This window comes from Corylus avellana, chromosome ca2, assembly GCF_901000735.1.
Source record: "Corylus avellana chromosome ca2, CavTom2PMs-1.0".
Classification (NCBI taxonomy): domain Eukaryota; kingdom Viridiplantae; phylum Streptophyta; class Magnoliopsida; order Fagales; family Betulaceae; genus Corylus; species Corylus avellana.
The window spans coordinates 3902921-3923874 of record NC_081542.1 but is presented as its reverse complement, the minus strand read 5'-3'; the positions used below and the strand labels follow the sequence as shown (position 1 = coordinate 3923874).

Here is a 20954-nt window from a genome sequence, read left to right as displayed (position 1 = left end):
GAGTCTTTCTTTTTTAAAGGATTTGATGCTGGATGTTACTACTGAAAATCGATGTTGGTTGTTTAAGCTGAAAATATGGAGTTTTGTTTTTGCAGCTTTTCTGTTTATTTGTTGTATTATTAGAACTTAACTTTTTTCATAAGCAAAACAATTATCTCTAATCCTTTTTTTAAAAAAAAAAAAAGAAAAAAGAAAAAAAGAAAAAGTAGTGCAACAAAAAATTGTAGAGTAGTTTTTTTTAGTACAACCGTTAAAGAAACCCGTTAGAAACAGAGGGCGGAGCATCCGTTACGGATTGGAGAAGAGGGTAAGGGATGAATGGGAATGCTGCTAAAACATTTTCTAATCACGGTATAATAAGGCACATGATGGAAGAAGAATTTTAGACTTTTGTGAACTTTTCTAACCTTTTAGGAAGAGGAAGAAGGAAAGGTGGAGAAAATGTCTAAGAGTCTGTTTGGAAAATGTCTATGTCTACTTTATCTCTTCAAATTATTTGTAATTTTATGAATTTTACAAGCTAGTCATCATATTTAATAGAGGTTTGGATATTTTACTCTTGCTCAAATCTTGATGTGACGACTGATGAGCATTTGTTGTCGATGAGCTCTTATTGAGATTTTCTAACCTATCTTGCTCAAATGACTAATTTCATTGAATTACTTATATAAGTTATACATGCTATCTCAAATGTCAAATGACAAGCATTCAATATATTGAATTGCTTAAAATTGATGTTGACAATATATTATTTCAAATTATTGACTAGAAAGAGAACTTTTAAGGAGCGTCGATGACTTTTCTTATGATTAATTGCTACATCATAACGACATTAATGACATGTGCAAAACTTGTAAACAATAGCACAATTAGGTTTGGTAATTGCAATGTTTTGGTTTTTATAATTTTTGTGAGAAAATTAGCGAGCTTTGAAAAGCTTTAACCCTTTTATTTATTTATTTATTTATTTTTTATTGTACTTTTCCTATCACAAATGTCAGAGAAACTACTACTTCTATCCTATAGAGATCACAATCAATATATTCACAAAGCTTTGTCATTTGGCTTTAGCTTTGTCTCTGCCTCTCTTTTTTTTCGGTCGTTTTTATTATCGCATATATTTTTTAAAGAGAAATGTTACTTCTATTATTACTCTTATACTTTTAAGTGCACACTTCTTGATGTGACAGAAAAAATCATTATTAGATACAAAATTCAATAGTAAATTTAGATATCATATCAGGAAACGTGCACTTGAAAATGTGAGAGTGGCAACGTTTTTTTTTTTTCAAGAACTCCCTCCCTCGTACTTGACCATGGACGGGTTGCCCATGAGATTTTACAAAAATTTCAAATAGACGTGGCCCAAAATGAAATCACTCCGGTCCAAATGGAACTTTTCCCACCAAAACGCACCGTTTTCAAACTCCACTCCCGCCCAGAGAGAGCCATTTTCAAACACTCTCTCTCTCCGCGTAACAGTTTGATCCGATGAATTCCGAAGCAGGTAGAGAGAGAGAGAGAGAGAGAGACCCTTATTTTTCATTTGGATTTTTCTCATTTTCAATTCAATTTTTCATTTCTAGAATGTGTTTTATCTGTTTTCAGGTGGAAGTTCCATTGATTTGTGGTCAGAAATCGTAGCCACTGAAAACCAACAACAACAACAGCCACAACAAGTTGGAGAGATTTACAGAAGGAGAAGAACCCAGAAAACCCATCAAGATGTAGACTTGTAAAAATCCTTCAACCTTTCAAATTCTCATTTTCTGTTTTTTGAAACTTTTTTGTTGGGTGTTTTTGGGGAATAAATTTTTTGTTGTTGTTTTCAGGAGGCAGTCAGGTTCTCGTCGAAATGGGAACCGGGTGAGTTTGGCCGCCCCCAAGCGAGTTAGTTGGAACCGCTCACTATCCACCAGGTTATATAATTTGGTTCCAGTCTTTAATATTCACATTTACTTGAACATTTGTCTTCAAATTAGTTATTTAGTTATTTTGTTGTGTTCGTATTGAATTTTTTATTGGGTTTTCTCTTTTTATTATGGGGGGTGTTTGATTTTTTTGACATTTTACTTGTATTGGGATTTTGCATGTGTTTTTGAGTTTGATTCATTGGTAATTGGTTTATTAAGTGTTAGTTTGTTTGTTTTTTAGATGAGACCCTTCTAGTGTGGGAATCCATTTCACTTGCTTGATGATACACAACCGGCTTTGACCCATTTGGTAGTGTTGTTTAAGGTTGGCTGCTGTTGTATTTTCTGATTGAATTTAATTTTCTGCTTGACAGAGGAAGGACAAGTATTGCTGTTGGGGCTTGTGTGGATTATCAGCCTCAACTGAAGCAGGCGAAGAGAAAAGGAAAACCTGCTCTACCCAAAGTATGAATCTGTTACTTCTTTTTGGTTTCTCTGTTCATGCCATTAGTGGTATATGGTATCCCCTCAATTTCAATTACTCTCTCTAGTTTTGTCAAATTGAATTATGTTGTTGGTTCGTGGTTTTCCAATTGTTGTTCCTATTATTTTGTAATAGTTTATGATTGGTCATTTTGATATTATAGGTTATTTGTATTTTTCTATCTGATAATTTCATGCTGTCTTTTGGCTTTGCTTTTTCAAGGGAAAATTTGTACAACCTCCAGCCTTTGAGAAGGAGAGGACATACTTTCAAGAGGTTGATGCCTTTGAGTTGTTGGAGGAGAGCCCGTCACCCAAGAACTTTGGTACATGGGCCATGGGCAAGCAAAGCAACAATATTGCAATACCACATTTGTCCTCAAGATTAGAGAAATGGCTGATTTCCAAGAAACTAAATCATAGTTGTGGACCTTCCACCACACTGTCGAAGATATTAGAAACACCAACCATGCCCTTGGAACCTATATGTGACGATGATTTTGAACCTTCGAATTTGAGAACTCCAGAAAAATCTTCTACGAAGATTGATTCACAGTTGCTTTCGATCAATAGCAGATTTAATTCAATTTTAGTCGAAAAAGATGTGCTTGAGAGGGAAAACAATTCACAAAAGACAACTGCAGTATTAGTGAGTGAGGGTCATGAGGATTGTGAACATCTAGAAGTTGCGGTTAAGAAACTCTCCCTGACATCAACAACAGCTTCATTAAATCACGATCAGTTAGATCCATTTGCCGCACTATTAGCAGTTTGTGGACAGTCATCTCCTTCAACGCTAAAGGATGCGTTCTCCAAATATTGGTTTGTCTCTTATTCTCAACTTGCTAATGTGTTCATGAGTAGGTATTTTATGTACATGGAATGCCTTGCTTGATTTCCTTTTTATGCTCTTCTATATGTTTGTCACGAGCTTTGTGGATAAATTTATCTGATATTTTATTTTTGTAACTTGATATGGGTTATTGTTAACTTTAGTTTTACAAAGATAAAACTATGAGCTTGTAGAGAAAATTAGAGAGGCATATACTGATTGGAATTTCTAACTGTTACAGACTTACAGTCATTTGCGACACTTTACTTTTTCTCTTCCTTTTTGCACGATGTTTTAGTTGAATGTGGTACTGCATCCTCAAGCTGATTAGAGATTAAACTTTTTTTGCACCAGTGAACTGGAAAATATCATTAAAATTGGTGAAGGTACTTTTGGAGAAGCTTTTAAAGCTGGTAACTATGTCTGCAAAATAGTTCCCATTGACGGAGACCTACGAGTGAACGGTGAAGTGCAGAAGGTATTTATTACAATTACATTTCTGGATTCTATAAAGTTTTTTTGGCTTCTGATAATATTTGAGGCTAAGGGGAGGGAAAGGAGGGGGGAAGGGGGGAACATGTATAAGCAATGTGGGCAAATAGCCTTCTCTCTGGTCAACACTGCCATGTATATATATCTTGACGCTTAACTTTTGAAAATTGCTTGCTTTCGGAAATGACCTGAGGCTGTCATCTGAGATAATTGTTTGAGTGTCAAAAGTTCTTCAAATTTTCCAAAAGGGGAAAAAACAAAGTTGATTTGCTGTTTTTGTTGTGCAATGAATTGAAGCATAAGGTGACACTATGTTTGGAGTAAGAGAAAACACTTTAAGATATTTTTGTATGGGAGGACTTCTAATCTTCTATTAATAGTGTGATGACCCTTCATTTTGTTTCTTCTTTTTAAAATATTTGTAGGCTGAAGTTAGTGAGTGTTGATTTATTACTGAACTATGTCGTTTTGGTGCTTCAGAGATCAGAAGAATTGCTTGAGGAGGTCATTCTCTCTCGAACTCTTAATTGTTTAAGAGGAGACGCAGGGGATGTTTATAACTCATGCACTACATTCATAGAAACAATAGAGTACGTATTCCACTTAATATGTTCAAAACGTTTTCCATACTGCAACTACTTAGGATCTTATAGAAAATAAGATTGCAAACTTTAGATTTCCCTTTATTTAGTAGGGTACTAAGCTCACATTTTAGTAACGAGTAAAGCCTACTGCATGGATATGCCCTATGATGTGCAAATAGTTCTGCAACTTGGATTTGGCTTACGCAATGGTTTCCTGATCAGCCCCATTGCCGAGACCTCTGTTTTAATGTGTTGGGTTGGGATTGGTATTGGTCAAACAAGACATCAAATTGAATTTAGACTGGATGTAGACAGAAGTTTGGCAAGGTCAAACCCTTCATATGCCCAACATATTGCAAGACATGAACCTCACTACTAAATGTGTTGGTGTATATTATTACTTGTACTGTATTTATAGCTTTTCAGCCCTTTACTGATTTGTTTCTCCGACAGTTTAAGGGTATGCCAAGGTTCTTATGATGCTGCATTGATCAAAGCTTGGGAAGATTGGGATGAGAGACATGGTTCAGAAAATGATCACCCTAAGGGGTTTCCAGAGAAACAGGTTACTTATTGTCTCTATGATTGATGCTTGTAAAAGTCGTGTGCTAAGTAAACTACTCTCCACTTCTAACACCAAAGAAGACACACAAACACAGTATATGAAGACATTTATTTGGGCCGACAGTGCTAATTTTCTGGAAACATTTATTATGTTAGAACTATGTTAGTTTTTTTTTATTCGTCGTATTAAAAATTTTAAGTTGTGGTGTTAAGCTTCCATGAATAAGAAAAATGACTACTGTTCTAAACTTAGAGGATTTAAGGTGTATAAAATATGCATGCGCTTTTTTTTTTTTCTTTTTTTTTCCCCAGTTTAACTAACGAATTTGCATTCAGTGCTATGTCGTATTTGTTTTAGGACATGGTGGCAAAGATCTTGAAAGCTTTGTGCTTTTGAACTTTGATGAGGCACGGAGTTTATTGGTACAGGTAAATTGCAGATTAGAATCAGATTTTTAATTTGAACTTGAGTCATGAAGCTTCGATCTTTTATTTAACTGATTGTCCTTTGCACATTGCAGGTTACAGCAGCATTGGCTGTGGCTGAAGCTGCATATGAATTTGAACACCGAGATCTTCACTGGTCTGGTTACTCTGGAATCTATACGTGCAATAGTGCCTTCTAACTGGTTGGCTAACTCATGATCATGCATTTGTTACAGGGGAAACATACTTTTAAGCCGGAAGGATTCTGAAACATTGAAGTTCACTCTTGAGGGGAAGCACATGTTTGTCAGAACATTTGGATTATTGATATCAATAATTGACTTTACTCTTTCAAGAATCAATACTGGTGATTTTTTTTTTAACTTTTAACTGTGATAATTTGGTGGGGTAAAGGGTAAGTTTCTTTCTAACAAGGATTTTATAATGTACAGGTGAAGATATACTCTTTTTAGACCTATCCTCGGATCCCTATCTCTTCAAAGGTCCAAAAGGAGATAGACAAGTAAGGGATTGGAGTGGAATTTATAAATTTCTTTTAGTAAGTTTATTTTTCTAATTTTACCCAGTGTTTCTCATATGCAGTCAGAAACATATCGAAAGATGAAGGAGGTAACAGATGATTGCTGGGAGGGAAGGTATAGCTATTGTATAATTATTTTTTTAGTTATGAAATTTGTATGGGAAATATTTTGGGGGGTATTTTTTGATTCCTAAATCTTTTAAGAGAACGATCCAATTGTTTTTTATTTCTGTGATTTTTACTGATGCTGAATCATTTTTAATTTCATATTTTACAGTTTTCCTAGAACAAATGTGTTATGGCTGCTGTACTTGGTGGATATATTACTCCTGAAGAAGTCATTTGTAAGTTTCCTCTATAATTTTAGCAAAGTGGTAACTCCTGATTTTATGTTTGATTTAGAACTTTTTTTTTTTCCCTTAGCATGTTAGTTTTTAGAACTTAAAAACTATGGGAGCATGACACTCAAAGCAAACTATTGTTTTTATTTGTTTATATTTATGTTACTTCTAAATTCTAACCTAGTGCTTCTCACTCGGCTGTCGTGCTCAACATATGCCCCTCACAATGTGAAGCAGCATCTTCAAGATTCCTTGATTATTAGAAATCTGACATGTTTTAGTTGATGTTATGACAGTCATGATTAAATTTTTATCCTAATTTAGCATCCATGGGGTGAACTTCAGATTGATTAATGTTATCTCTTTTCTGTAAGAGTGTTATTAGGGATACTACAACTTTTACTACAAATTTCTTACAAATTAATGTGACAATTCACGTGACACTTATTATTTCAACCACTAAAATGCGTATTATTACATAACAGTCCACATGACACTTACCACATTTAAATACGGATATGACAATCTACGTTGTACTTATTTCTATAAAATATGAACTGTCACGTGAGTTTATAAGGGGTTGTAGTAAAAATTCTAGTCCCTCAAGCATTTTCCTTTTATGTATTCCCAATATGAACCTCAAGAAGAATAATAATGACTCAAATTATTTATTGATCAAATATGCGTCAGGAACGCACTTCAAAAGACGAGAGAGATTTGCGCTCCTTGAAGAAGCGTCTAGACAAGTATCATTCCGCCAAAGAAGCAATTTTTGATCCTTTCTTCAGTGACTTAACTGTTGATCATGGCATGTGAGTGATACGTGGAGAAGCAGAAAAGGGAGAAAAAAAGAAAAGAAAAGATGAGTCTCTATCTTGTACATATTTAGCAGGAAGGTGAGCAGATGATCATGTCTAAAACCTGGATTCTCTTCAATGTTCTGTGAAATGTATGCTAATATAATTTTGAAAGGATATGGCTTCAACTTCAAGAAAAACAGTTGGGATAACTTAATGGCCACGCTAATTACCATGGCTGATTTTGCTAGTGAATGGCTTTCACATATTGCTTCAATCACTTTTTTTGACCAGAATATACAAGTTCTTTTTGCATAGTTAAGTTTTCTGGATCATGTTTACACATCACCACATTGGAGGCTCTGAGGTTTGTACAGGCACTAGCAAAAATCAGTGGCTGCGGTGCAAGTACATTATGAACAAGCTGACAAGCTCAAAAGTTCAAGGGGCTTTATATGATCAGCTCAGACTACTTTTTATCTTCTCTCACCAGAATATCGCATGATATGTTTCCAAAAGTTATGGACATACACCTCATGTCTAATCTTATTTCCACCGTTCCCTGAAATTTCTTATTCTAGAGTACCATATGACAGATTAAAGATTTGGTAAGATAAAGATAACTTCTTCTTTCTTTTTCCCTTTTCTTTCTCTCTTTTTGGTTTGGCATGATGGACCGGAATCCAATGCAATTAACGGCTTTTATTGCATGCAATACGAGTAGCTCATTTGAGAGGTGTTTGGCCAGAAGTTTGCATTTGCTCAAATTGTGTAGAGCTCACCTATTTTCTCACATTAACGGTCTACATTGCATTCAATACGAACAATTAATTGCACCCGATCCAAATCTTGGTATGATTAGTCTTGTACATCCAAATCCAAATCGAGGGAAGGAGTTGGTGCTCTTTACATGTAAACTATTTCAACTTCCATTTAAGACTTGGCCAAACAATACAAAAAAGCAAAAGACATGAACTTAATGGTGCCCATATCTCTTGACTGCTTTTTTTTTTTTTTTTTGGTTGTCTTTTCGAGATCTATATGAGGTTACTTTTCAAATTCTTATTAAGTTTATGACCTCATCATCGCTGGTATGACTGTGCAACCATCTCCGCTCTATATCTTGCCTGCTTGCTTTCGGCTGTGACCTAGTCAGACATGGAGCTTTTGATTCACTAATTTGAAAGAAGAGAAGCACAGTAGATTATTCCACGTGGGGTGTCCCCACTAGTGTTGTATATTCTATCTTAAAATCTCCAGAAAGAAGATGCCGCTGACAGTGTTGCTTAAAAGGATGATCCCCATTCCTTTGCAAAAGGACAGTCTGTGAAGCCCTGCTATATAGTATATAGTCCTACCCACTTACCCAACAGTTTTCGGGCAGCTCGTCTCCCATGTTCTGGCAGTTCGAACTTATAAAATTTTTTCATATTTATTGTCTAAATTACTAGTAATTTAAATAGCAAACTGTTGAATCTCACATGTTCAAACTACTCAAATATTTGTCCGAATAAATAGACCGACCTCATGCCCCTTCCTGTTTCTTATTGGTTAATAGTTTGTTTTGTTTACATAACTTTGCCTACTTTAACCACCTTTTTTAGTGGAACTTGTGCTTTTGATGGGTCGAGTCATTTAATTGACTCATTCTCAATCATTCTAAGAATGTTTTTTACGCTTTTATTTTTTATTTTCTTATAATTTTTTCTCTTTTCCTTCTTTCCTGCATTGAATAGGAAAAAAAAAATTTTTAAAAAAAGAAAGTAGACCGACCCTTTTACATGGGATGCCCTAACATTTGTAAACAATAGATCTCATTGAAATGCATGCCAAAGCAGGGCTTATGCATCAACGTGTTTATGTGTTGCTTTTGCATAGGAAATTGTGTCAACCCATTTATGGGCACACATTTATGTCCTACTAAGGCTTTTTGCCTATAGCTTAGGAAAAACATGGTAAAGGTTATGAGTTTGAGATCCATTATTGGGTGGGTTATATCATATATGTTATTTATTAATTAAAAAAAAAAAAAGTTATACTTTAATCCTTATTCACGTAGCCGAATTAATAAAATAATATTATTTAAAATATAATTTGTGAAGTACTAGAAAACGTCATTTAAATTAACAATTCTTACAGTCTGACAAAAAGTTTCGATTTTCAGTTATATATATATATATATTGTACAAAAAAACGTAAAAACACTTGTCTACTACTGACTAAAGGATTTTGTTCTCCAGTAGGTTGAATTAGGGTTTTTCGAATATTGTTGGAATAATTTTTCTTTTGATTAGGGTTTTTCTTTTATCTTCCATAATTATAAGATTTTTTTTTAAAAAAAAAATTCTTAGTAATTCGTTTTTATAATGTTTTTTTTAAGGAAATTTTTGACTAGGAGTTTTTTTTTTTTTTTTTTCTGAAAAATTTTGGGATTTGAGGGGGAAGCTTCGGAGGGGCCATGGCCCCCAGGGGGTCTCCACCACTGCGTTAATGATGTCCCTTATCATAGTAGGGAGACAAAGGAAGCAGCACAAGATTTGGTACATCATACATGGCAGAAATTCACATGGATCTTAATCATTTACAAAAAGGCCCATGTTGAAGTGCCTTGTTACAGCATATTGTGGGATACAGAGGCTTTTTATCCCCAGAAAACCTTTTTTCACCTTTCCTTTTTCTCTTTCTTTACAATATATTTACCTGTTCTTGTAATGGTTTCTGCTGAGCTAAGCCTAATTAACTTTGTTATCCTCTTTGGTGCCATCCAGCCAGGTTCAAATCTTTCTGTCCCATTATAATCCTAACCCTACGGACTATAGTTAAACAGTTCATTCATATCGGTTTAAGCTTTTAATATAAATATTGATTTAATAAACGACAAAAAATGAATAATATCTTTGCGGGTTTTATGGTCAGAAACTTTTGATCATCTTCCTTTATTTAACATTACCATATTTATCAATACCCTTTGACACCAAAATGTGGCCCAGTGGGAATCCACATTAAATATCATGAATTTACTTGAACACCTTACTGTAATGCATGTGTGTTTGTACATGCATGTGCACATGTTCTTCCATTTGCTTTAGACTTTGAGGCCATGGCTTTGGGAAAGATAACAAAGCAAAAAAGCATGTTGATTCTTTATACTGTTATGAGTTATCAGACAGAATATTTGCAGCTCCATATCCTTCATGACAAAGTAACATCTTTTCTTTGTCATCACAACTTGGTCATCTTTCTTTAACACTTTTTTTTTTCTCCCATTTGCTCTCACCTTTATCTACAGAAGCTTTAATTTCCATATTCCCCCTTGCCTCTAACGGCGGCAGTTATAATTCCAGGTGCAATTAATACCCTTGAGGCATCGACATTATATGTATCACATTAAAAATCCAGTCTGGTCTCTTCCAAGTGCCCAGACACAGATCCTGTCGTTAATATGGTCAGAGGAGCTTCTAAATGCCTCTTCCTACTCTTCCTGTCTCTTCTCACTATCTGCTGTTCTGGTAAGCAATTACTATTACTCAAAAAGACAGTTTCTTTTCCTTCAAGTTTCTATGGGAAAATCCAAGGAAATGTAAACTTTACTCTTTTGAGTTTGCTTTCATTTCTGAAACCCACTGGTGATTTATGATCAATTTCTTGTTGCTGTTTTGGTTTCTCACTTCTCAGTATATTGCAGCTGCTTAAGTTAAAGTAATTTGAAGTTCCTCTCATCTTCTTTCTCATTTGCAGGAACTCTGGTGGGTTTCTCCTATCATGCAGGAAGCACTGCAACTTCATCAACAGCTAGAACTTTATCATTCCTGAAGCAAAACAAGGTCACCCCGTCTCAGATTCGGGTTTTCGTAGCAGATCATAGGGCTTTAAGTACTCTGTCTGACTCTGGTGTAACTGTTGATCTTTACCTAAGTAAAAGCCTACTTGGGAATTTGTTGAATTCGAAAGCTTCTGTTATTTCGTGGCTGAAAGCCCATGTATTGACATTTCTCCCGCATGTGAACATCAATAGCATCATACTTGCTAGTGGCAATGACAGTTCAGAACAAAGTGAGCTACCAATGCTTTTATCCACCTTAAAATCAATCCATTCGGTCCTCAGTGCTCTTCATCTAGAAAGCCAAGTTAGGGTTTCAGTAGCATTTTCATTGTCTTTCTTAGAGAAGTTGAATAGACCACAGGAAAGAGACCTGCATAGGATTTTTGGTTTTATCATGAAAATGAAGTCTTATGTCATGGTTGAAGCCAGTGTTGATGGACAGATAAGCATGGGAGATCAGTTTGTTCAGTCTATGATTGAAAGAGCTACCCTTTCCAGTTTTCTTCTTCCTCACAATGATGTTCCAGTGGTTCTGACAATTAAGAGCCCTGCTGTTCCTAGTGCAACAGAAGTAGCTCAATTCAGTGATAAGGTTTTGAAGTCTTTACAAAACAAAACTCAGATTACAGGACAGATAGTTGGGTTGTATGCAGAAGTATCATCCATGGAAGATTTTGTGCAGAAAGAGCTCAAAAGGGAAGAGGAACAGATCTTTCCTTCTTCCCACAGAGAACTCCTAAGCAAATCCCACCTCAAAGCAATTCTACATGACACTGTCAACCCGCCAACAACAATCTTTCCCACAACTCCAGGCATCACCCCTCCAGATAATCCCACACCACCCATTATCACAGTTCCTGCTACTAATCCTGTCACAATTACGCCAGCAAATCCTGGTTCCACACCATTAACATTTCCTTCCACCCCTCCCATCACAATACCCTCCACATATCCTGCCAATTCACCAGTACCAATCACCAATCCAGTAACAACTCCTACCACAGTCCCAGGGGCACAACCAGTGACTAACCCTGTGACAACTTATCCAACCCCATCAGGAGCTGTTCCCATCACAAACCCGGTGGCGCCTCCGGCAACAACAAATGCTCCAGCGATTCCAGGACAAAGCTGGTGTGTGGCCAAGGCTGGAGCTTTGGAGACAGCAATTCAGGCAGCACTGGACTATGCATGTGGAATGGGAGGTGCAGACTGTTCACCAATCCAGCAAGGTGGGAGTTGTTACAACCCAAATACACTTCAAAACCATGCCTCATATGCATTTAATAGCTATTATCAAAAGAATCCAGCGCCAACTAGCTGTGACTTTGGAGGGACTGCCACGATAGTTAATGCCAATCCAAGTAAGAGCATCTTTCAATGATCATTTAATTTTGTGTTTCTCATGTATTATAATTAGTGTGTGCAATATGCTTTGCAAAATTCAAATCACAGCTGCGACCCTTTTGATTGTCAATAGGCATTGGTTCTTGCATTTTTGCATCATCAGCAACAGCAACAGCAAATCCAACGCCAACGCCAACGACGACAGCAACAACACCACCAACAACACCAACACCAACACCAACACCAACAACACCATCACCATCAGGAGCAGGTGTATCAGGGTAATGTGTTTTGTTCTCTTGAATCATGGCTATGGAAACTCTCTGTTACTTCTAATCCCTGAAGAATAACCTTGTACATGCCTCTGTTTTATTATATCTACTTTGCAGATATGGTACTCCACCTTCAGTGTTAAATTCAAGCGAACCAGCTTCTGGTACTACGCCCTTTTTGGGGTCTGAAGGCCCTCCTGCTGCTGCTAACACATCAACATCCTTTTCATCTGGTTTACATCCCATCATTGGCTGCATCATTTTGGCAACATCCTTTGTTACTGGAAAAATAGTTCTGGAAATGTAGAACTGCTACTTCTCCATGCACGTCAATGGCTCAAGAGATAATTGCTTCACTAGCAAGTAACAAATCTGAGTTGTAGCCGTTCAAGCCATGTACAGATCCATATTTTGCAGGTTAGTTTAACAAAGCAGAACTATAACGACCTACATCCTGCTAAGTGCTAACATATTCACTGGCGTGCATGAGCTTGCCTGGGATGCAAAACATGTTTACTTCTGAAGCTAAAATTTCTAGTTGAAGCAAAATCACATGTTCGATATATAATTTTAGCTACTGTGAGAAAACAACCGTTTCAGGTAATGATGGTAGGAGTTCATGAACTTGTACATATTTTAGACGTTGTGGAGATCATAGCGTGCGTAGTGATAATGACAAATTGTACGATCGAATTGCTTCAGAAATTACCCTGATCTGCAATATTTTGAGGCAATTTCACCATATATAGTCAGCAGTTATTCATTCTAATCATCTTTGAAAGCAAGTTCGTCCACTAATTAGTAAATTTGTAAGACTAGAGCAAAGCTCGATGTTCTAGTCAAATAGAAAGGAAACATTTCACGGTCTAAATTAGATTTTACAAATCTAATAGTATATACAATGGTGGTACCAAATACACTATTAGATATAACCAAACAAAATATGAACCGTGAAATGAAAAGGACCATATTCTAACATTCTATAGAAAATGAATGCATTTATTACAATGTTCGCATAAAGAATTGACTCATAGCAAAGCATTGGACACCATCCTACAGGAATTGGCCAACCACTCGCTTGGGATGGTCTGCTATCCCCACAAAGGATGAGTGATGGTTAGACTAAACACATCACCCTTTTGGGAGTGGAGGGTGATCGGATTACCCCAACCAACCATTCCCCTTGAGGGTTGCCAACCGTCTTAAGAGGTGGTGTGGTCACCCCTTGAACTGTTTTGACTTTTTTTTTTTTTTCCCTTTTAATGCTTATGTAGCTTAATCTAAGATGTTCATTTTCAATGAACAGCCCAAATTGCTTAATTTACACAGCCCCTTTAAGATGTCTTTTCATTTCCATGTGGTGCGGTTCGAGTTAGGCACGAGGAATATACAACTTAGTCAAAAAAGCATATCCTAATGTCCATGACAACATAATAAAGTAAAACAAAACCAGTGTTTATCATGTGCTTGGTTGTTGCTAAGAAAATTTCTCCTGACAACTATTATTAGTAGGGCCACTGATATGTCTTCCATGCATCGGATACCAAATGTATTACCAATAAAGATGACTTTGATCAGCAGTTGAGGATCCAATGGATGTGAGATTCCAATAGCAATAATCCGCCACTGCAGGAGGAATGATGCAAATTATCAAATCGTCGACATTTTTAAAGAACAAAAATTCAACAACCTCCACTATGATAGAACTGGCCAAAATTGTAAGCAGTTGGTCACCATCATGGTCGGCAGCTAATGAACCACTTAAAGAAAACTAGCCAGTACATAATGACAATACCATACATTGATTCAAGTTATGAGTACAACTGATGCAACAGAAATAACAGTGAGAACAACAAAAAGGCATTCTCAGCTAAAACTACATAAGAGAACCTCTAAAATGTGCATTTCTACAAGGAAAATGGCCTCTGCAGCTTTATCTGAACTCCTCAATTAAACTAAAAGGCGTCGATTCTTTATACACAAGAACTGGATAACACAATGATTTCATCTCTTTGAAAACACCACCAAGATCAACATTGACATGGAAACAACCATCTTGAAACCAGAAGTTTCCCAGAAATTTTGTTTTTCAGCACCCAGAGCTTCATTTTGTTGTTTTGCTGCTAACTGATCTCTAAGTTCTTTTAGGGCTCTGTCCCTTCTCTCTCCCACCTGTTGATGAATGGAGTAGAGATTAGCGATTCAAGTGTTTACAGGAGCAAGCAGAGAGGTAAAAGGCATGAAAGCAGTACAGAGAACTCAAATTTATTGGTAATGAGATTAATTTATGAAGCTCTCAAGAAAATCGAATCTTTTTAAGTTGCTGAAAACTAAAATATTGATGAACTGGCCTTATTAAGTATTCTCATTTGTCAGGGTGAAAAAAGAAACCAAAAAGAATGGGAATAAAAAAAAAAAAAGAAAAAGGCTACAGCATTCAATAGTGGCACTTTCTACAAGGAATAGCATATCAGAGGTCAATTACACCGTGATGGTGCGGAGCATTAAGTTGACCAGGATCTGATCCAAAAAAAAAAAAAAGAGGACCACTCACACCTTGCAAGGTGTGGTTCATCAAGTCAATGAGAAACCTATATGTTGTGTAGACAGGCTTATAATTAACTTGTGTGCTTAAGGTTTGTAATGCAAACTCTGAATATTGACCAACTGCAGACAAGTGAAGCATTAAATGATACCCTTTGGAGCTTTCGTGTCTGGGAACGAGCTTCCTGGAGGCAGAATTCCAACTTCAACACCCTCTTTTTCAGTTCCTGATCAGCTCGCCGTTGCTTCTCTAACTGTTCATCAAAACAGGTTGAAGTGCATAAACAAACAAGAATAGGGGACCTTAAAGAAGTGAAGCACTAAAATAGTGAACAAATGGACGAGTAGATTATAGAAGGAACTGAAGGTGAATGTACCTGTGACTCCAACTCCTTGGTCTTGTGTTTCCAGTGAGCAGACATTATCTTGATTTCATCCCTCAGTTTTGCTATTTCTTCATCCTTAACAATCAAAAGCTTATTAATCTTCTCAACGTTCTTTGGAGATACCTCATCTAATAATTTCCTCAGTTCACAATCCTTGCTTGCTCCAGCTTTGGTAACAGCCTGCATAATATCCTGCTCAACTCTCAAAACTTCGTCTTTTAGTTGCTTTTGTGAAGATTCTCTTGCTTGAAGATCCCTTTGCAGATTATCTAATTGCTCTCCTAACCTAATTACACGATCCTCATGCTGTTTTAGCGAACTGCTCTTCTCTTCTAATTCCTTTACAAGGGCTAAACACTGGAGCTGTGCTGATTGAGCTGATGCAGCACTTGAATCTGCAATTGCTTGACTAGCTGAAAGCTGTGATCTAAGACCATCCAACTCCTTGAGGTACTGTATCCCATAAACAACTTACAATTAGGATACAGAATGACAACATGATGAGAAATAACAAAGCTCGAACTAGAATACGTAATGAATTGAATGTGAATATGTTTCAAAGTAAAAACCGTTGCTAAATATAATTCATGAAATTGAATAGTGACTGAATCATTCAATACTAATATCATTGAATCATTAGAATATAAATTCCCTTAAATATGCTCAGCAATATGGTTATTAAATTCACAATCAAAGTCTTAAAATCTTAAAACCCAAAACAACCTGGATATTAACTAGGATCTTAAACAGTTACCTTCTTTTAAATACTCAGCCAAATTTGTTCAAGTTACGGGAAGAAACATCTGACAAGTCATTAATGAGATGAATAGTGCATGATTAGAAAGTGCAAAATAATTTTGGTAGTAATTAGGATAAGGAATTCATAGTGTTATATCTTTCATTTTCACTATGAAGCCAAGTTATTTTTATCACACAGATTTAGCTACTCCCCATTTTCACTTGAAGTTATAAAATAGATCATTTTCTAACTAATAATGAATGCATGAAAGGATTTATAATCTAAGGCTCTTCTATTGCAAAATCAAACCCTTTCATGAAAAATATCGGAGGGCCCCCCCCTTCTGTTTTTGAAGACATTTGTTTCCATGAAATCCCTCTGCCACAACATCTTTAGGGGGTGCTATATATTGTTATGTCGATAAAATCATTTGAGTTAAGACTTTTTTTTTTTTTTTGATGTCGGGGAACCTCTCCAAGGCAGGACCCTTCGGACCCACCCCTGCAAAGTAAACCCCGGTCCCGTGCACCGCATCCTAATCATTTGAGTTAGACTTTACCATGTTAATCTTCAATAGCATAGCTAAATTGGGGTTTGAAATGCAAGTCCTTCTCCAATGTCAACTAAATAAATAATAGTATTTTCTGCTTGACTCTGTAAGTCTTAAAGATAGCATAATATAACACGTGTATATAGCACACTTCACTATTCATGTAATAAATACCAGTGAAAGATTAATACACATTAATTACATAATTATTTAAGCTGTTAAACTATTACATAAGCCATAAGATGTTATTCAAATTTTCCTTTGCTACAGAAAGACACTTAACATTTTTTTTTTCTTTTTCGTAATATTTGAAAAGGCTAAAGTTCAGATGATCTTTTTCTTCAAGGGTAGATGCTATTATGAAGTGCTTGCTCGAATGTAAAAATATGCCAGAATTGAGGGCAGAATTTGACATTTTCCACATTCAAAACAATTTATTTGCTAATTTGCCAAATCGGTTGATGGAAAATGCTGTCAAATTTTTATTTGTTTAATTACAAAATTTAACTAATATCAGATAGACTTAAGACTTCATGGTTCCAACAAACGCAATCAGCCCCATCATTCCACACATCATTCTTTCTGTAATCACCCAAGAGATAAAGAATGCAATCTTTCATTGAATTACAACTTTCCAACCTTAATTTCAACAGCAACTATTTAATTAGGGGAAAATGGCAAATGCATTAATATTAAATCACCCCAATACTTGGTTGTCTTCAAATTGAGGATCGATTTGAATCACCAGTCAGTATAATACTTGGGTTTAGAAAGTGTGGGTAACGTCAAAAAAGTTTGATCCAGAATTGGATTCATGTCTTCAGGGAAAATCAACTGTAGCAGTGAGTAGTGACTATCTCAATAAACAAGCAAATGGTTGACCATTAACTTTATAAAATTGGTGGGTTGGACTTGTTGGATTAAATTTCAGGTAATTATGCATTTCTCTATTAATTTATACAAGTTTTCCTTATAAGATGAGTGAAGAAGTCTACCTTGCTCCCTCCGGCACAAAAAAAAATGTATCACCACAATATGCCCTTTTTAAAGAAAATTCAATTGTCACAAGTACAGCATAGCAAAAAGATTGAAAAGTTGGGGCAAAAAAAAAAAAAAGAGAACAAGAAATTATGGTTATAAATGATTTTATTATGAATCTCCCTCATTTTTGTCACCCATGCAGACAAAATTTTCTTAAATCATTCTATGTAAATAAAGGAAACAGTAATATAATATCAAACACTTGATATCTTGGGTCATCTTTCCTCGCATGGGCTCCGCCAAAAAAACTAAAGGGAAAAAGCCAAAAGGCATCCAGCACCTGAGCATAAGATGCTCGGCTTATTTGATTACTTCAAAAGAGCAAGATGCGAAAAAACAAATAAACAATGCACGAAAAAGCAAAATGACCATTATTAGTGAATGATGGCCAAAGTTCAAAGGATCAACCAAAAGCCTAAAACAACTTAAATTAATTAATCATTAAATTAAAATTTGATGAAAGAAACAGAATAAAAAGACTGGGATATGAATGAGACCTTCCCAGCAGTAGATGCTGAATCCTGAAGCTTTGCATTCCTCTCCTCCAATGTTTTATGCAATCGACCAATTTCATCCTCCATGTTCTTAGCTTTTGTCTCAACTTCCTGAGAAAACATACCCATAAAAATCACACTAAATCCCAACCGACCAACTACAAATGCATATGACCCCACAAACAAAAACACCCATAAAGAGTATGATGATTGACTTTCAAGATTCGAACTATATATACACAATACAACAAAAATAAACCAGAATCGCAAGATCACATGCCTGTCTTGTTAGAGCTTCTTTAGCATATGATTGCTCCTGAAATGATAGGCGGCTCCGAACCTCCTTCAACTCTGCCGCCAACGACACCACATTCCGCCGGAAGCTTTGCTTCTTTTCATTCAAGTCCTTTAACAAAGGATCAATTTCTCTAGCTGACATTGACGATGCCGTCAGCTCCATCACGGATGATGACGAAGATGATGGTTTCTCCTCTGAAACTGACATGAGGACTATAAAGTTTTGGATCAACTGGTGGCTGTAGCTTTGTTGTTAAAGATCTAATATTGTGGCCATACACTGAATCCAGGGCTAAGGATCAGGCATCAGTGGCCACGCCCCTTGCAGTGCAAGCCATTAATTTTTCATATATCTGGATCACTGCATGTGAAAATGGTAGTTGTGTATTAAATTTGAGAGGTCTCCAAGAAGTAGAACACTTGAAAAGTATAGAAAATAATAATTAAAATATATATATATATATATATATATATATATAGAGAGAGAGAGAGAGAGAAACAGTGACTTCGAAATTACTAAAGAGGGTTTGACAAATTTTAACTAAAAAAATTTCGAATATTGGAAGTCAATCCAAAGAGATCTTCCACACTTTTTATTATTTTCTCAGGAAAAAACTAGCTCAAGAAAACTTCACTCATTTTTCTGGGAAAATCTACTCCAAGAAAATAAAGTTCACCTATTTTTTTTCTGGTGCAGAATAGAAGCACAGATACCTCTCCACCACAACTATTATTGAGTGAGAGAAACAGAAAGAAAATGGTAGAGAGCGATCGACTCCAAAGGGCTTGTCAACCTCACCGGATAAATTATTTTTTTATTTTTGAAAAACTCACCGGAAAAATTATAGTGACAAAGACAAAGACAGAATAGTCTTTTAGAGAGAGAGAGAGAGAGAGAGGGAAGGAGAATAAATGGGCATGTGAAATTTGAACTAAAAAATTCAAAGTTCGAAGCTGTTTTCAACAAACACACCTCTGTAATTTTTGTCAGGAAAATTTATAGAGAGAGAGAGAGGCGCAGAGACAGAGACAGAGACAGAGACAGAGAGAGTAAATAGGCATGTGAAATTTGAACACAAAAATTCAAACTTTGGAGCTATTTTCAACAAACCCACCTCTTTGATTTTTCTCGGGAAAATTTAAACTCCAAGAAAAAAAAAAAAAAAAAACCCACTTTCTTACAGCGTTGAAACAGCTGATCTAAGACCACGCGTTATGTTCTCTCACATCACATGCTAATCCTAAACTTGAGGGACTCCATGATTTCACACGCAACATGTTGCTTAACAAAACCAACCAACTAAATCAAATAATTAAATTAATTAAAACACACAGAGAGAGAGAGAGAGAGAGAGAGAAATACCAGATTTTGAGCAGAACCCAGTTCCAGAAACAGCTTTCTCAGCGAGAAAATGACTTGTGCTTTTGAATTATGTGTCTTCTTATTCTTCTTCCTCTACAGTTCTTGTTTAGCTTAGCAGCTGTAACGCTAAATGCAACGTCGTAATATCCGAGGGCGCTGGTCAGCCTCCGATGCCATCCGACGATCCAGAAATGGAAGGCCAATCAGTATCGCTAACAACCCGTCAAGTCAGGGTTTTTAATTAGCAAGAAAAATAAAACCCCATAAAAATCAAAAAAATATATATATATAAAATGTAAAATCACTTACTTAAGAGTATCTGGTTTTGTCTGTAGTGCGAGAGTCCCTGTGTTTAAGCGACATGTCTTTACTCGGAGACAGCGAGGGCTCTAGGTTCGGAGTGCACGAGCCTCGGGTTCGGTCGAAATGCCAAAGCCCGAGGCTGTTTCAAAAGAGGGTTCCGTGGGTCATTTTGAGTCACAGCGCGGCAAATCCAAATTTTCGCCCTGGCCAATTAGTTAAAGACGCGTGTTAGAACAAGGGCCGTGGGATGGGCTGCTACTGGGCTTCTCTCCCTGTTCCTTCTCTTGTCATGGGCCTTTTTGAGGTTCTTTCGGCTTTATTTTGAGGGGAAATTAAAAATTACTCTCTGATTTAAAAAAAAATCCGTAAATATATGAATTTGTTAATTAAAAATAAAAAAAAGTGGTGTAAATCAGGTTTGCAACGTGGCAATTATCAATTTATTATAGAAGCATTGTATTAAAAATGGTACTATATATATACTACTAGTTCTAGCATTTTCCAAAAGATTTTCTTAGTGGGAAAAAAAGATAAGATTCATACATTTTTTAATGTTATTTTAAGATGGTCAAAGTCGATAGCCACAAGTTGCTTGAAAAATGGCAGCTATAGTAGGTAGGTGCTGCAGACCTTGCCACTTGCCATCCTCCTATTGGATCAAATTCGAAAGCCTTCCTTTTCTTTATTTCTCATATTTAAGATCCAAATAAATAAATATTTTAAGAAAAGAATTCGGTGGCCCCTTTTATTCAATGCGTTCATACAATATTATTATTATTATTGTTTTTTTATTTGGAGTGCTTTATTGCTGTCGGTCAAATTTCA

At 36.0% G+C, this 20954-nt stretch overlaps 3 protein-coding genes across 4 annotated transcripts; 2 read left to right on the top strand and 1 right to left on the bottom strand.

Moving 5' to 3' along the window:
* The first annotated feature begins 1375 nt into the window (after positions 1-1375).
* LOC132171578 (serine/threonine-protein kinase haspin homolog) lies at positions 1376-7611 on the top strand. Of its 2 annotated transcripts, XR_009439050.1 has the most exons (16): positions 1376-1507; positions 1609-1735; positions 1833-1919; positions 2288-2378; positions 2620-3218; positions 3583-3706; positions 4201-4310; positions 4758-4869; positions 5205-5297; positions 5390-5451; positions 5531-5661; positions 5747-5817; positions 5898-5950; positions 6113-6179; positions 6867-7072; positions 7351-7611. XR_009439050.1 is itself a non-coding variant. In XM_059582940.1 (15 exons), the coding sequence occupies exons 1-15, from the start codon at positions 1492-1494 to the stop codon at positions 6990-6992; spliced, it is 1869 nt and encodes a 622-aa protein (XP_059438923.1). In that variant the 5' UTR covers positions 1376-1491; the 3' UTR covers positions 6993-7339. The 2 variants fall into 2 exon arrangements, 1 of the variants encoding a protein (XP_059438923.1); XM_059582940.1 differs by lacking the exon at positions 7351-7611 and having other exon boundaries at positions 6867-7339.
* A 2532-nt stretch (positions 7612-10143) lies between these two features.
* LOC132171041 (uncharacterized) lies at positions 10144-13175 on the top strand. Its single transcript, XM_059582246.1, has 4 exons — positions 10144-10482; positions 10712-12157; positions 12274-12421; positions 12530-13175. The coding sequence occupies exons 1-4, from the start codon at positions 10416-10418 to the stop codon at positions 12717-12719; spliced, it is 1851 nt and encodes a 616-aa protein (XP_059438229.1). The 5' UTR covers positions 10144-10415; the 3' UTR covers positions 12720-13175.
* A 1016-nt stretch (positions 13176-14191) lies between these two features.
* Positions 14192-20045, bottom strand: LOC132172070 (nuclear envelope-associated protein 2-like). Its single transcript, XM_059583504.1, has 6 exons — positions 19827-20045; positions 18447-18824; positions 18170-18277; positions 15334-15795; positions 15109-15210; positions 14192-14584 (listed from the first exon to the last, which is right to left on the bottom strand). Exons 2-6 carry the CDS (start codon positions 18669-18671, stop codon positions 14417-14419), a joined length of 1065 nt encoding a protein of 354 aa, XP_059439487.1. The 5' UTR covers positions 18672-18824; positions 19827-20045; the 3' UTR covers positions 14192-14416.
* Positions 20046-20954: the final 909 nt, after the last annotated feature.